The 16,722-nt window shown below is 42.9% G+C and overlaps 1 protein-coding gene across 7 annotated transcripts in view; it reads left to right on the top strand.

The window, feature by feature from the left end:
• Window positions 1–14,484, top strand: part of AFF2 (ALF transcription elongation factor 2) — a 396,915-nt gene extending 382,431 nt beyond the window's left edge. For 5 of the 7 annotated variants that reach the window (XM_080991062.1, XM_080991061.1, XM_080991060.1 and 2 more), the window contains 6 exons: window positions 1,527–1,715; window positions 2,322–2,393; window positions 3,748–3,841; window positions 5,611–5,660; window positions 11,009–11,223; window positions 13,941–14,484. In XM_080991062.1, coding sequence (XP_080847188.1) covers window positions 1,527–1,715; window positions 2,322–2,393; window positions 3,748–3,841; window positions 5,611–5,660; window positions 11,009–11,223; window positions 13,941–14,062 — 742 coding nt within the window. In that variant the 3' untranslated portion in view covers window positions 14,063–14,484. The remainder of the gene's footprint in view (window positions 1–1,526; window positions 1,716–2,321; window positions 2,394–3,747; window positions 3,842–5,610; window positions 5,661–11,008; window positions 11,224–13,940) is intronic. The other 2 variants (XM_080991066.1, XM_080991063.1) reach the window with 1 other exon arrangement.
• Window positions 14,485–16,722: the final 2,238 nt, after the last annotated feature.

Genomic DNA, 16,722 nt, shown 5'->3' with positions numbered 1-16,722 from the left:
ACTACAGTGCTGATGTAGAGGCGAACTATGGTTTGCAGCCACTATATCTTGCCCTATAAGGGAATATCAGCCATGATTACCTTGAACCAGTAGAAGAGGAGGAGGCACATGAGCCCCTCACGTGGTTTGCAATGGTTTGCAATGGGCAAACCATGGTTTGACCATAGAATCAAAGAGTTGCAGAGTTGGAAAGGGACCACAAGGGTTGTGCAGTATAACCAACTCTACAATTCTTTGATTTTGTGAATCCCCTGCAATGCATGTGAAGGACTAAGGGAGCAGAGTTGCTTCCTGACAAGCTAGCTGGCATCTGAACTGATTCCACTGAAATACATTGTGTTTGAGGTGATATCTGTGGAGCAGTGTGTGCAACGGCCATTCATCTGCACATGCAAGCCATTAAAAAGTCAGATGTCAACCGAAATGTGCAGGACCAAGCATTGTGCACGCAGCATATGAACCAACTTTCCCTAGCAGTTGTGGGATTTCCCCTTAGAAACGTATATTTATAACATGAAAGAATTCAATGTCAGGGAAGCATCAGTGAGGAAATAGTACATGCTTTGCATTATGAATGAGTATTTGTTTACATAGCAGAAATGTACCGGATTTGAAAAGAAGCTGTTATCTTTGGGGAAATAATATGCCTTGTAAATATTTCAGAATGTGTATTTGCGTGCAGCTCTGGTTTAAACAGAAAGGGGAGATGACAAAGGAGGTTTCAGGGCAGCAGAATGATCACATACTAAAACACAACTAAACCAGACCTATCCATTGGATGGGCTGAACCTCACCCCTGTTCACAGCTTCCCCCCTCGCTTCATGTTGCATTTAATTATCTGCGCTCCAATGCCAGGTGCTATCTTAGCTGTTGGAAGTGTGCAGAGAAACAGGTGTGGGGAGGTAATCTGTGGGCAGAGAAGCATCAAGCACCACTTGTGCACCTTTTCTGATATGTAAACCTGCCCTTTTTCTCCACTGTGGGAGGGAGCCACATAGGCTGTGTCTTACCTGCACTATTAAAGGCAGTGGCACTCTGGATGCCAGGTGGTGGGAATCACAAGTGGGGAGAGTACTGTTGGGCTCAGGCTTCACATAGGCATCTAGATCGCCACCATGAGAACAAGATGCTGGACTAGATGGGCCATTGGCCTGATCCAGCAGCTTTCCTTATGTTCATATGATTGGTGTGCATAACATTTTAAAGCCATGGGTCTGTTGCCCTCACATACAATTTTACCCTGGAGAGAGAGAGCGGGGGGGGGGGGGGATTTGTCAGAGCTGGAAGATACAGTGTAAGCAAGTGATGTCCCTTGTCTCTTCCTGCTGTGTTCCCTCCCAGCAGACCTTTGGGGGGTTCTTTTTTTAATCCATTTTGCTAATTATAGCTATTCAAAGGCTCAGATGCACGCAGATGACATTGATTTGTGAGAATGAGCAACACATCACAGTGACTCAGGATGCCAGAAATACGGCTGCCAAGGCTGTTTAGACTAATTGTATCTTTAAATCCCTTCCTTTTTAAGCGTGCACATCCTCAAAGGATACGAAACCTTAATTTGTCCTGAGCCACCAAGTATGACAGAAGCTGTCGTAAAGCACAAGAAGGGGCAGGGGAGGAAGAAAATGAAGAAAGAAAGCGCTGAACTAAAAGGGTCCTTTATATATGGAGCACATAATGGTGATGACGACAGGGGCGGCAGTGATCCAGCGCGGTAAAAGCAGTGCATTTCTCCTGCACTCCATTACTCCCTTGTAAATGAGACCGCCCGGATACCTTAAAACCTCCTTACGCAACACTGAACTCTATTACTTACTCTAACACAAGTACCTGTGAAATTGTATTAAGGCTCAGAACAATGGTTTTTCTATGATGATTTGATTTTCAGAAGGCTTAAGTGTGCGGAATGTTGCGGGTGGTGAGGAACACTTTCATCAGGGAAGGAGGGGAGGGGGAGAAGGAAAGGAAAGGAAATTGCCCAACTTTATTATTCGCAAGCCAGGACAGGAAACGGTTGAGCAGCAAGGGGCCCCCTCCTGCAGTTCAGTGTCACAGGTGATGCACTCCACACAGTTGTTTTGTTTGAGAGTGTATTGCCCACATGCTAGTCTCCCTAAGTTTGAAAGCACTTGAGGAGCCTAGACCTGGAAAGATCTCTGCCTTTGAATTCCTAAGGGGATTAGAACACTCCAGGTCTAGGTGGACCAAAACTTGACTCACTCATTTTTCTCAAAGCATCCTTGCTGACACTCAATATTTCAGCCCTCTTCTCCTTTTTCTCCTCCCCCCCTCTCCCCCCTTAAATCTCTCTCCACTAAAGGTATGCCTTGAGACTGAAGAACTTCACTTGCTCTACAGCCACAGATGGAGACAAGAAACTGGCAGTTCTATGGTGAGTTGTCTTCCTCAGCCCTGGTTTAGACAACTTAGATATAACAGCAGGGTAGATATTGTTGGGCAGCTGCCGAGGGTCCTCGCCCAATGGTAGGGTCCATGGTCCTTCTCCTTGTTTAGGAACGTGAACAAGGCACGTGAGCAGTGCCCAGGTTCAAAGAACGGCAACCTCCACTCAACTTGCTCTCCCTCCCTCCCTCCCTGTGGCCATGGGGAGAGGGACCTGTGTCCCAAGGGTTGCATGTGGCCCCCAACTTGTTTCTCATGTGGCCTCTTACACAATTTCATTCTCTGTGTGTGTATGTGGTTTTTAAACAAATTCAAATACAATAACCATCACTTATCCAATAGTACATCTAATGGTGTTTGTTTTATCCATTGACAATAGACATACACTTACACATTCAACATTCAAACATATTACTTAACGTAACCTTTCCACTGAGAATATTGAGCTGTTGCTTCCCCCCCCCCCTCGCCACTGCCTTAAGTCAACAGCCCTTCATAGGGAAAAAGGTTCCCACTCTAAGGGGGGTTGAAGACTGGACCCAAAGGGAAAGAGGCAACAAAATGGTGGTGAAGTGGCTAGAGTGCTGAGCTATGCTTGGGGAGAGACCTAGGTTCAAATCCTTACTCAGCCATGAAGCTCAATTAGTAGTCCTGTTGTGCCCCCCCCCCCACACACACACACTTCACAGGCTTGTTGTGAGGATAGTCATAAAAGGCCATGTGCACTGCCCCGAACTCCTTGTAGGAGAGAAAGGATAATATGTAGAGCAAACGATATGTAGATCCAGCCAAACCCATGCACTTATGCAGCAATAAAACTGCTTACACATTTGCAAAGCTAAGCAGGGTCCGGTATGGCTTCACATTGGATGAGGGACTGTGTGTTGAGATTCCTGCATTGCAGGGAGTTGCACCAGATGACCCTGAGTCCCTTCCCACTCTACAATTCTATGGTTCTATGAATCCCCATTTATTGAAATGAGAATGAAGCATGCACTTAACAGCACAATTCCAACATGTCTATTCAAGAGTAAGTGCTGTTGAATTGAGTGGGACTTACTCTCAAGTTAATGGAGTTAGGATTGCAGCCTCAGTCTCTCCCACTTGTATCAGTTGCACTTCAGACCGATGCACATGTATTTTTCTTGGTTTTACAGATTTGAAGCTCATTAAAATTATTGTAAGATAATTGCAGCTTCACCATGGTAGGGGCAACTGACAGTCTGATGGGGAATGAGGACATATGATTCTGGGTCTGCTTGATTTGGACTGGATTGTGTTTAGTTTGCAATTTCATTAAGCAGAAGAAATGTGTTTTCCCCCCCAAAAAAACTTGTACACAGCTACCGATGCTTATCCCTTCTCTACCAGAGAATGTTTAAACTAAAGAGGGAGAATGCTATGAAGTACTCCAGATCTCTTATGGAATACTTTAAGGTAAGCATCATTTTGTTTCTCTTACTCTGAGTGCCACACAGAAAACCACAGGTTGAGCCATGGTTGACTCTAGATGGGCAACTGGTTTGCACATGGCAACTACTTATGTAAACTGACCATGGTGTTCCTGAAGCATGTGAAAAGCCCCATGTGGGAAATGTCAGTCCATAACAGTATGAGGGGCATTTGCAGCACCTGTGCATGTTACATTTAATATCCTCAGTATTGATATTCATGTGTGTACATTGACAATCCCATATGAATTTTGTGAATTGCAGCATTTACTGGTTTATGTCCCCTCCCCGTTGTAGGACATAATCCTAATGGGCCAATTAAGACATGTGGTTGCATCCACATTGCCTGCTTTATTTGGAATGAAAATTTTCATCCACTTAATTCTTATGGTGTTTTTGAACACTAGCCTCCTTTGAAGTTTTGGCTTTTAGAGCATAAGCAACAGTGAGACTTTGGGTTTTGCAGTTCCCACTCCCCTCTCCTACACCAGCATTGCTATGAGGAGAGGTTGGATGCCTGCTTTAAACTGAACTGGAGATACTCTGGTTTAACAAGCTAGGGTCATAAGCCACATCTTCTTCTTGACTTGTTACAATAAATTCTGGAAGTAAATGCTTATTATTTCATCCTCCAGGCTACACCGGGGTGGGGGGGAGTGGAGCCAGGCAAGCCTAAGAGTAACTTCTGCTCATTCGTGTAGTAGTATTAAACCATGTTTTTTTCAGCCCCAAGGTGTAGTGAATTTCCCTCACACACACTGAAGCTCATCATAGATTAGCAAAATTCTGTTGAGGCTTCTTCCTGCAATTGGCCCATCAGTTTTCAGCTTCCTCCTTGCCCTTTTTTCTTTTACTTAAAGTGGCTTTACTTTGATTCTTCCACCTTTAATTAGTTGCAAGTCCTTTGTTAATGGGACTTCCTTCTGAGTAAATATTATTGAAGTTAGATATTGTAAGCATGGGCCTATGAGAAATATATGCTAAATTTGATGCCATGTGGAAACATCATTTAAATGTCATTTCCAGCCTCCCTGTAGAATAGCAATCTCTTGGCAATGCTAAAGCTTCCTAGTGTGTAAGCAACCACTGCTGACATTCATAATATATCTGGGCATTCACAGATTTATATGGATTTTTTAATGCTAATTAAATACTGAGTATTCGCTGTAACATGGACACATGCACAGATATTGGCAGCTTGAACCAAAAAAGGCCAGGCCTACCAATATAAGCAAGACCACGGTCTTCAGTGCAAGTTTACAAATATTTTTCAATTATGAGATGCAATTTTTCCTCATTTCAAGTTATCATCCTGAGCTTTTGTGTCCAGATGTAAAGTTTGTTGATTTCCCTTGCAAGGTGAAAAACATCCCTTGCAGAAGGAATTTTAGATAAAGATAATTAAACCACCTTCACAAAAGGTGCTTGATTTATTCTGGAGTTCTGGTATATAGCATCTTTCGTTGACTTTTATCGTCCTAGTTAGAGCCCACTAATTATCCAACCTGCGGGTTTTCCCCTCACCTTTTATTTTTAGTTTAAAAGGGATTATTATGCTGGTATGGTTAGATATATATATATATATATATATATATATATATATATATAACCTTCTGCTTTGCTACTGAAGTAGGTAATGCCTTCCTTTGCGCTGATCAATATTAATGCAATGTAAATCTTCCTTTGTGTCTGCTGCTGAGTGAACAAAGACCTGTTTCTTTCTTTCTTTTTCTCCCAAACTTGTTTTTCTTACAGAATTGTTCCAAAGTTTCACAGGCCCCTTCTCCTTGGGGAGGCAATGGAAAGTGAGTATTCTCTCTTTGTGGGAAACGACCAGTTAAATGGGATAGAGGGGTGAGGGCTTTATTCGTTGATGAAGATAAGTAGTTATATTACGATGAAATGTTGCATGAGTTAGTTTGGCATGCAGAACAAGGAGAAACCTTGTGTGGATTGATCAATCCCACTCTCTTCATCAGCACGGTTTTTAAAGCCAAATGAGGAACATAAAAAGAGCTGTTAATCGAGTAGGAAGTATCATGGTGTTCCAGGATGCCAAAATAGTTAATCTCCAGGGCAATGATTCCAGCCCCCCCCCCTCAAAAAAAGATTTGTTCAGTAATGAAAGGCCAATGAATATTTCATTGATAAATGGTAAGTGCTGTTTAATAAAACTGGAAGCATAATAGTGGTGAATACATGAATGCACTTATTCAACCGATTAACTGGACCCTTATATTAACACTAAAGCAGCTTTATTTTATTTAATAAAATTTATACACATCTAAATTGAGGGTGGTTTGTTTTGTTTTTTTTAACAAAGTGGTTTACCAAAAAGATAAAACAATTTTAAAAAGACAACAATAATTTAAGATTTTTTAAAAGTTAAAGTAACAGTAGACGTAAAAACAGATAGATTAAAACTTGCATCAACATTCTAAATAACTGGGTAGACCTAAACAGAAATGGTTTTAGCAGGCACCAGAAGGAGTACAGTGATGGCGCCCACCTGATATCAATAGGCGGGGAGTTCCAAAGTGTCAGTGCTGCCACACTAAACAAATGATTTCTTTCAGCAAATTGGCTGAGTGGGCACATACAGAGTAAGGTGATCCTACAAGTAAAGTGGTCTCAAACTTGCTAAGGGCTTTATATACCAACAGTAGCCCATTGAACTTCGTGTGGTAACAAATCTGCAACCAATATAGTATCAATCAGGCTTGCATTTCTAACTCATGCACATGCTGTGGACCAGGCCTGTGTACCTTGAGACCCACCAAACTGAACTGAACCAATAGCCCATCAGGTGTTGCCAACCAGGAGCTTAATAAAACCTTCTTTTCTGTTGCCCGGCTGTGACAGAAACGGGAAGAGTTGTCACTAACCAGCCTTGTTGATTCCTTGCCATTTGATTTTGGGAGTCACAGGTTGTGCAGGGCAGGTGATGCTTGTGAACAGAAAGGAGAACTAATATATGGCGTGAATTGGTTGTTATTTTTCAGTCATTGATGGGCTGGTCTTCTGTGTATATGAAAGATTTTCCTTGTTCCTAGTTAAGCAGAGTAGCATCCAACTAGGGGGTGTAGCAGAAGACACAGTGGAGAAGGGACCACAGCTAAGAGGTCTGGGGCCACAGAGGGTTGAAGACACATTATTATTTCTGCAGCAGAGCTGCCAGTTGACATCAAAGGGGTGTTGTTTAGCCCCTGCATGCTCCAAAGCTAAGCATTTAGGAACACTTAAAACACGGGGGGGGGGGGGGGCTTCCATTTCAAGAGAATGGTGTGCAAGTTCTGTTACGTAGAATGCAACTTTACGGAACACACAACTTAAATCACTCAAGATATTGGAGCACTCCAAATAATTTGCCCGTGTACGTGCACAGAAAATAACAGACCTAGCTGAAAGGTCTGAAAATCTGCATTGATAGTTGCAATGTGACCCTAATTTTTTAATATATATATAAATTATTATTGAATAATCTTAGAAAGTTGTCTAATCTAAAAGGAGTGTGGCTGTAACTGTAATGACAGGACCCTGAACTTCTGAATTTGCCAATAGACCATGGGTGTAGCCATGATTTTTGTTGGGGACGGCAGAACTTGGGGGGGGGGGCAGAACCGACGTGGTTGGTCAGTTAAGTATTCCTATTGTTGGGGTGGCAGCTGCCCCCCCGCCCTTGTCTACGCCCATGCACTAGACAACTGCAGCTAAGTGTTAGCACATATGCTTTGTTTGCAGATGATTCCCCAGAAGGTTGCTTAGCTCATTTGGTAGCACATGAGACTGTTTATCTCAGGGTTGTGGGTCCCACATTGGGCAAAAGGATTCCTGCATTGGAGGGAATTGGACTAGATGTCCCTTGAGGTCCCTTCCTACTCAAGGTTTCTATGATTCTTAGGGAATATGGTCCCTATGCTGGAAAGGTTCTCCACACCTGTCATAGGGAAATGGGGGATTGTAATTCTATGAAGGGGGGGCGGTAAAGAATTCTAACCAGAAATTCTCAATATCCGCACCAAATTCCAAATCATTTTGGGGAAAACCATGACAATAAAACCTACTATATCTAAACCAAAGCAAACAATAAACAGTAGACAGTATTGAAGTCATGGCCGTGTTGCACAGGTGTTTGGGATTTTGCATATGCCCCCAAATGTTTACGTTTAGGGTTTAGGGTGTTAATTGTATTCCCAGAAACCAGAATTTATTGAGCTCTCTTTGAGTGCACAACACTGCAAGGGCAGGCCCCACAGTGGGGCTTTCAGCTGGTAGATGTTTCCTAATTGCTGGTGTTAGAATTAGAAGAAAATCCATATGAGAGCATTAGCTGAGCTCTAAGTAGGTAACTTAAAGCACAGCTTCTTGTAAAACACTGCCCAGATGAATCGGTGCCAAATAGAAACAAGCCGCCACAGAAGTTCTTAAGGGCATCTATAGAAGTATTTTTAGTTGTTTCTATGTCCTCTTTAGGGACATAGGAAGCTGCCTTATGCTGAGTCAGACCATCAGTCCTTCCAGCTCAGTATCGTCTATATACTGACTGGCATTTGCTTTGCAGGATTTTGGGCGAGAGAATCTCCTACCGCTATCGGGAAATACAGGGGACTGAACTTGGGAACTTAGGTTTGCAAAGCAGATGCTCTTCCACCGAGCTATGGCCCTTCCTGTATAGGGAGCATTCCCAAATGGTGCAGTGTTTACTATGCAGAGGGGCTGGATTTTGTAGCAAATAGTCCTAGTTCATTCCACCAAATACTTTGATAGTAAGCCAATAATGCACATGTTTTCTAACAGTAGGTTGGAAAATCATTGTAGCTATGAAATATATTTATTTCTGCTGTTCCCTGCAAAATGGCGGCAATTACTACCTACTCCCCCAACACACACACACCCCACAACACACACACATTTTCCCTGCAACCTTAATGTAAAATCTATACCCAGTTTGTTTAATTCTAGGTAAGCTAAAGTTGTACCTGGGGTACCGTCCCTACAGAAATGAAGCAAAAGTGTTTCTCATTGTGTATAAATAACTTTAGAACGGTCCATTTGCAACATTATACCATAGCTGTCAACTTACAGATTTGAAAATAAGGGACCAGCAGCCTTGAAAATAAGGGACCAGCAGCCAAAATAAGGGACCTGCAGCCTCACCTGTTCCAGGCACTCCAGGCTTCCTGTCCTCCTGCAGTCTGGTCAAACTCATGCTGGTAGCTTCGAGAACACTGTCCAACCAACTTTGTAACCAGAGGTTCAACTGAATAGAATCTGAATCACATGCACCACAAGGCCTATGCAGCCTCAATTTAAGATGGCTCCCCGGCCTGGCTTTGCACTGCAAAGTTTGCAGCAGCACGTGCAACAAAATGGCGTCCAGCATTCAAAAAAATCCTCAGCTTGCATTAACTAGCCACACACAAGGCATGCAAGCTCCACCCCCCAGTCGTTGTTAGACTTCTTATTGGGTGAGCAACACAGCCAAGCTACACAGTTGGAGCCTCCCTCCTCCCTGGCCGGCAGGGAGGGAGGGAGAGGAGCTGCTTCTTTTGAAATTTAAGGGACATCATTTAAGCAACATTTAAGGGACATCCATCAATAAGGGACAGCAGCGGGACAGGGCGCTGGAATAAGGGACTGTCCCTTCAAATAAGGGACGCTTGACAGCTATGCATTATACAATAATGTTAGTGCATTGCTAGGATAATTTCTAAAAATATAATAGTAATAATACTATCAGCTTATACAGCAGCTTTGAGAGGTAGGCTGTGGCTTTGGGGAGAAGCACTATTTTTTTAATATTAGGAATAGACAAATACTAACAGTGGTGTTGCGGGCAGGGGAACCAGCAGATTAATTGTCAAACATTGTAATGATGTTAATAAGATATGCAAATTAGCCACAGTCTTACAGCTCATGGTGAGTTTATGTTGGGAATCTTGGGAGTTGCATGGCTTGATTAACTTGATTCTTTCTTAACTGAGCAATCTGAAAAATAGTGTTCATAGCATGAATAGGGTTTTTTAAAAATAAATGTATGTATGTTGTTGTTTTCAGTCATTCCCAGTTACCAAAATTCTCTCCTTGGAACTTTGCCTGAAATCCTTCAGCCCTCCAGAAGTTGTCTGACTACAACACCCATCATCCCTGACCATCAGCCATGTCAGCTGAGGCTGATGGGACTTGGAGTCCCACAACATAAGAAGGGTCAAAAGTTCCCTGTCCTTGCAATAGCTGGGCTAGATGGACAAATTTAGTCTTATGTCAGCCAATGAATGCTTGAAATTGTAGTCTGGTGAGGTGCATAGCATTCTGTGTTACAAACAAGCAGGGGAGGGAATGGGTGTTAAGACCATAGCCCAGCTGAGTTGAAAGAGTTCAGCTTCCATTTCTTACAACAGGAAGAATCTGCAACTAAAAGCTTGTTTGCATTCTGCCTTTCCTTTGCTGTTGGTTTCATGCTAGAGTGCTAAGCAAAAAGTGGGGAAGCCCCCACTGCTTTCATTGGGGCGGGGGAGGAAGAAATCTTCTTCCCTGAGGTTCCCATGGCAACAAGGCAAATTCATATTTGGTCACAGAGATTGTACAGACCATCGCTGGTGGCGCATATTCCTTGATCTGTGTTGTGAACTGCCTTCTTCAGCTGGCTGGCCGGCATCCTGCGAGGGCCTTGGCATATGTTTCCTTCAAAGGGCTTGGGCGCATCCATTCACCTCCAGCCCCTTTCATAAAGCTTCTTACAGGTGTGATCCAATATACCTCTCTGGTGAATGTTTGATTCTCCTCCAATTCTTAATTCCAGTGGTGGCTGGTTCTCTCCTGAGACTGGTGGGGACAGAAGGGTGGGAGCCTAACAGTAGGTAGTGCCAGAGCCAGTAATTATGTCCACATCCTCCTTCCTGCTGAGTTCTACAAGGGGCAGCACTGAAAACTAAGGAGGGGGAAGCTGATAGCCAAGGCCACTCCCTTTTCAAGGAAGAAGGCAGGCAAGTTTCAAGTGGCTGAAGGCAGACTGGTGGGACAGAGGTGCCTCATTTGTCTCAAAAGACCAGCTTGCACTATCTAACACAAAGCGTTTCAGCAAACTCTGCCCAAGTCAACATCTAGGAAATTTCCCATAAGGTGGAACCTCATTCTCTTTCCCTTTTCCCAGGAGCACAGGAACACCATCTCCCGTGTCTCTGAGCCCATCGCCCATTGGCTCAGTTGGGAACGCCATGGGTGCTTCAGGATCCTCCTCGTCAGGGAACGTAAGCATTCCCCAGCGCATCCACCAAATGGCGGCCAGCCACGTCAACATCACCAACAACATCCTGCGAAGCTATGAGCACTGGGACATGGCTGACAAGCTGGCGAGAGAAAACAAAGGTGCCTCACACTGTTTCCACACTTTCTCTGATCTAAAGAATGTGAATGTCTCTGGTGGTAGTTGCTTATTACATTCTTTCCCAAGGCCCTATATGCAGGAACCACAGAAAGTCCACTTCCCTTTCTATTGTTTAAATGAAAGGATATTTCTAGTCCTCACGAGAACCAGTTCCAAGTTTGGGGCGGGGCTGTAGAAAAGGAACCACCTGGTGGGCTCCCTACCTATTTCTATTTAATACATTTCTGTAAAGGTAGCTTGCAACTTATGCACAGGTAACCTGCTCACATTCAGCTTTACACACAGCAAAAAAAAATCTTAAAAAATTAAAAGGGGGTGGATGTCGGAGGAGGGAGAGACTATGGCACTCTCACGCACCATTGAATCCAGTGTGTTTTGACTATACACAATCTTGACTTTACTCACTGTATCCAGAACATAACCCCTACTTAAGCTAAGAGTTGCCTGTACCACCTTTCAAGAATGTTGTGCAGGTGACCATACTCAAAGTAGACCCACTGAAAGAAATGGACTTAAGTAAGCCCAGGGCTTTCTATCAGCCAGAACTGAGCACCTCTCAGGTGGGCGCCATTGACGTTATAAGAGAACAAGGGGAACATTTGTGGTGAGCTCTGGCACCTTTTTCCATAAAAATAACACTGAGTAAGTCCATTGATGTCAACAGATTGAGTATGACTAAAGTTGGTTAACCATAATTGGTGCTCTATACATTTATTTTGTAGTAGGGAACAAAATGCGAGAGTGACATTTGAAGGACTCTTCTGACAAACATAATTAGGTACAGCTGAGCTGTACCAAGTACCGACAAGTGGGAGCTGAGCAAATGAGGTCCACATTTGAGACTGTGAATGATATCTCAGCTTTGGCCTTTTCCAGCTTGCTTAAAAGTCAATTGGGGGGGGGCAGACATTGCATCTACAACACTAATTGTGTTCATGTGGAGCTGCCTCTTATGACAAATTTGCTGAAAGCCAGGTCGTTCTGTTTGCCTTGAGTCCATGACTCATCTAGTGGATTCAGATTAAAGCAGACTCTTCACCGTTGTTGACACTGACAAGCGTAGGTGAGGGGGGAAAATGGATGGCTGATGCTTCTTTGAAGGGAGCTGCAGGAGCATGACTGATGTTTGGACTTGGAAAGCAGCAACCAACTGTAACTCAGTGATAGAGCACAACCTTTGCCTAAAGAAGGTCCCAGGTTCACTCTCTCATAGGGAAGGTGGATCAGCCAATTTCAGCTTCTCGTTTTTTCTAATTTTAGTATTTGGTCTGCCACATTTCCACAGCAGCTTGCAATATATTTATTTTTTAAAGTCATTGCTGCAATTCACCTGCATTTCAGGGCACATATTTTTTGCAAGCTGTGTGTGTGTGTGTGTGTGCGCGCGCGCGCGCGTCTGTGTGTGGCAAAAGGTGGGAGTCAACCCAGGTTACACCTTGTAACCATTCCTACATTGGCTGTGGTTTACCATGTTGTGTCATTCAAACCAGGTTGGAAATGGTTCAGACAACTTTGGAATGATAAATCACGATGGGTAGTTCTGCATTTTTGAGACTCCCTAAAAACCGATAGAATTTATTTGTGCCAGCAAACTAATGTAGATTCCCAGTGCATCTGTGCTAGTGTTCCTCAACTTGGTTCCCTCTAGATATTTTGACTGGGGCTGATGGGAACAGCATTCCAAAGCATCTGAAAGGCATCTGGTTGAGGAACGCTGACATGCTAAGAGGGGCAGCTGCTGGGGAAGAGGGGCAAGCGCTTACCTGGTCTCCTGCCAAAGGCATCACAGCAGTTTACCTGGAGGGAGAGGTGACAGGAGATTGGCACAGAATAAACGCACAGACAACAGAGCTGGCTTGGTTCCACTGGTGCATTTGCACCAGTCTGTAGTGGCTGAACCAGGAGGCAAGCAAAGAGCAGCCACACCCTCCCACTGTGCTAAGTAAAGCAACATGAGATTGCATATATGCTTACATGTGGTGATTCGAATGGCAAGTCAGAAATGAGGGGAGGAATATGAGAATCACAACTTCCTAGTCAACTGCATAACTTGTTTTACCTTTTATTTGTTCCCTTGGTACTATTATTTGTTTGTTTGTTTGTTTGTTTGTTTGTTGTTGTTATATATTGGTTGTACATACGTTTTTGTTTTCTACCTCATGCTCTGAATGTTAAAAGATCACCAGGTTTTCTTCCCCCGCAAGCAATTTTGCTTGGAATTGAGTCAAAGCAGCTCAGGTGCTTAGCCAGTAGAGAGAAACCATAACCAGCTATTATTATTCCTAAAGTAAGTGCAGAAATAATAAGCTGCTGAAAATCCCAAATTGCATATTTTGTAACAAGCCACCTTTGTTACTCTAATAAGCCCCATCTTTTGACTCCTTAAAAGTGTAGCCCACTCAGTTCTGCAAATCATGACTGATACACTGGAAAAAGCATTGATACTAGCCTACACAGAGGAGACCCATTGAAGTTAATGGACACAGCTAACATTGGTGTGTGTGTTGTTGTTGTTGTTGTTGTTTTGTTTTGTTATGGATTTTGTATTCTCCTTCTGTGTTATGTTGTAAACTGCCCTGTGATCTTTGGAGGAAGGGTAGTATACAGATTTAATAAATAATCATAATACTTTGTGAATGCATTTGTTCAGTTATCCCAGATAGGAGTCCACTTCCTTATTTTTGTTTTTATTTTGCAGAGTTCTTCACAGAGCTGGACTTGGTGATAGCTCCATTATCGCAACACAGCAGTATGACCCACCTGGTCCGTTACGTTCGGCAAGGACTCCATTGGCTTCGCATTGAAGCACACTTGTCGTAGTCACTGCCATCCTGTCCATCACAGCTCCATCCTGTTACCTCCACCGGCACACAGGTGATCACCGATGGAAAGCCACTCTTTTCTGGGACTGTATTCATAGAGATTTTTTTTTCTTTTTTTGCCTTTTTTTGCCTTCTTTAAAACAAAACAAAATTATCTGTTAGAAGTGGAATTCACTATAAATTGAAAATATAGATGCTGAGCAGGGTATTTGTTTGTTCTGGTTTAATCAGTATGGATTCTTCCTCTTTTTTTACTATTATTTTTGCCTTGCGTCTCTTGAATTCTGCAACTCTTGCCTTCCATAACGTGCTTTATGGAATGGGCAGTTCCCTGCAGTATTGCACTTTGTTGAAGATATATACATTTTTGTGAAAATGTCTTGAATCTAAACAAAAATAAACGTGTAGCAGTTCAACCCATGCAATTCAGTATTTCCCTTTGGATGCAGACTGAGAGCTGTTCAGTTTAGTCCTGGTTCCAGTTTTTGGCCAAAAGTCATTGCTAAAATCAATCCTCAAGAACCAAAACATGAAATGCCTTATACAGAGTTACACACACACACACACACACACACACACAGATCACAATGGGCTTGGGGAGATATTTCTATTAATGCCCAAGCAATTATGTTTACTTGATTTGAAATTTTAACATTGCAACACGATGCAGGTTTAACATCCATTTTAGACTATGTGATTATATTTTGAACTGAAGGGTATCTGGCTGCCTGTATGGCTTATCTAGATACCATGAATTGGGGGGGGGGCATCTGGGAGGAACTGGATGTATGGCTTCCTACCTGAACCATTTATTTCTCCACCAGCCTATAGGATGACCAAGGATCGATATGGGTGCATACTTTTGGCTGCTGCTGGGACAAGGTTATGGAGAAGGGGACCAGTGGAATGTATGGGTTCCACCGTGATAGGCTTACATGCCAGCCTTTAGAGACAAGCATGATGACATCATTGCTCTCTGCAGTGGTGGCTGGTGCCCATGAGGACTGGTAGGGAGGTACAGGGACAGAGCCAGAAGCATTGACAGACAATTCCCATCCCAGGAACTGGCTAAAAGTAAGAAGGGAGGCAAGTTGGAGTTGGTCAAGGACAGATTGAGGTTCATGGAGCAGTTTCCCTTTCAATCCTAACTGTCCAGCTTCTACTGCCTATCTTGATACTGGCTTCTAAGGCTAGTGGGCTGGCTCACTGTGATGCCAGGCTCAGCAAACCTCCTCATCTACTTGCCAGCTCGCCACCCTAGCATCTGTTTTCAGTACCAGAGCTATAGACTGGGAAATAAGCAGTAAGAACTGAATTTCTCCTGGGTACCTGCAGAATGTTCTTCCTTTACTAGTAGATAACTACAGAGATTCATACATACACATGGAGTAGGGGGAAGAGGGTTTCAAGTTCAGAGGGTGACTTTTTCCAGACAGACTGATGTTAAATCTTTGTCCACAAATTAAACAGTGCTCACAAGTGTCACAAATTTGGACCAATGTGTTCCATATCACTTCAGAACAGAGTAACGTAATTTAATTTTTTGTTAACTACCTTGAGGGTTTTAAAATTAAATAATAAAAATATAAATAAAATTATCATCCCCTAAATAATTTCCACTCTTTCTTTCAACATTGATTTTAATCAAGTTATTATTCTTTTCAAATAGTGCGGATCATCAAAACAGAGCTAATTTGTTATACTAATTAATAAACTGTATTGCATTCCGCTGCAGTCCTCATGACTTTAACTGTAAATTTTACAATTCACTGATCCCATGTTGATGTAAATATCATTCTGTGACATCTCTCTGGAATAAGTTTCCATATGTATTAGATAATTAAAAGGACAGTTAATTGCAGCTACATTCTCTTATATAATCCTATAATATCCTCTACTGCTTGGTAACTAGGCTTACATGGCTAGGATTTGAAAACAAGCCTTGCATAAGTGTGATAAGAACATTCTTAATATTATCCCAGATCAAGTTCTAAACCTGATTTACGTTATTATTTTTAAAACGTTATATTGACATCTGTTAATAGGGGCTTTTAAAAATCCACATAACAGAGCATTTCTGCTCTGTAAAACCACATAACTGATCCCACAATTGGGAAATAAATACTGCATAATGTTGGATGAGTCTAAGGAACAGAGAACATCAATATCCAAACCCAGCAAGTGTCATTCTGTGTGCAAAAACTGGTACCCACAGATAGTTCCCCTTCCACTATTCTGAGGCTACAGCTTGAAAGAGGACTCTGCACCTCCATCCATTGTTTTGTGTTTCCAGCTCTGATCCAGAGATCATCTGCTGTGTTTGTGCTTCCTCCCGCCCTCCCCCCATCCCTCGTACCCTATAACGGAGGAGGGTGAACTCAGTGCAGTAAACCCCTTCTCTTGCCAACCATCAGGGGCTTCACAATAAACTGAAGCCTATATGCATCTCTAGATTGGGGCCAGTTTGCCCTACGATGGTGCACTAGCTAGCTTATATGTGTTCTATAAGGAGATCAGAAATCTGACTTCGGAATCACAGAATCAAGAGCAAGTTGTACCTATAAAGGTGATTGTTATTTTCTGAACAAAGAGACATTTTTGTTGTTGTATAAAGCAAGGCCGGCAGGCACACCCATGAGACTCAATGAGGCAGTTGCC

Source organism: Podarcis pityusensis (assembly GCF_964106645.2).
Source record: "Podarcis pityusensis genome assembly, chromosome: Z".
In the NCBI taxonomy this organism is placed as follows: Eukaryota; Metazoa; Chordata; class Lepidosauria; order Squamata; family Lacertidae; genus Podarcis; species Podarcis pityusensis.
The sequence above is the reverse complement of the archived record's forward strand: the minus strand, read 5'-3'. Positions and strand labels throughout refer to the sequence as shown.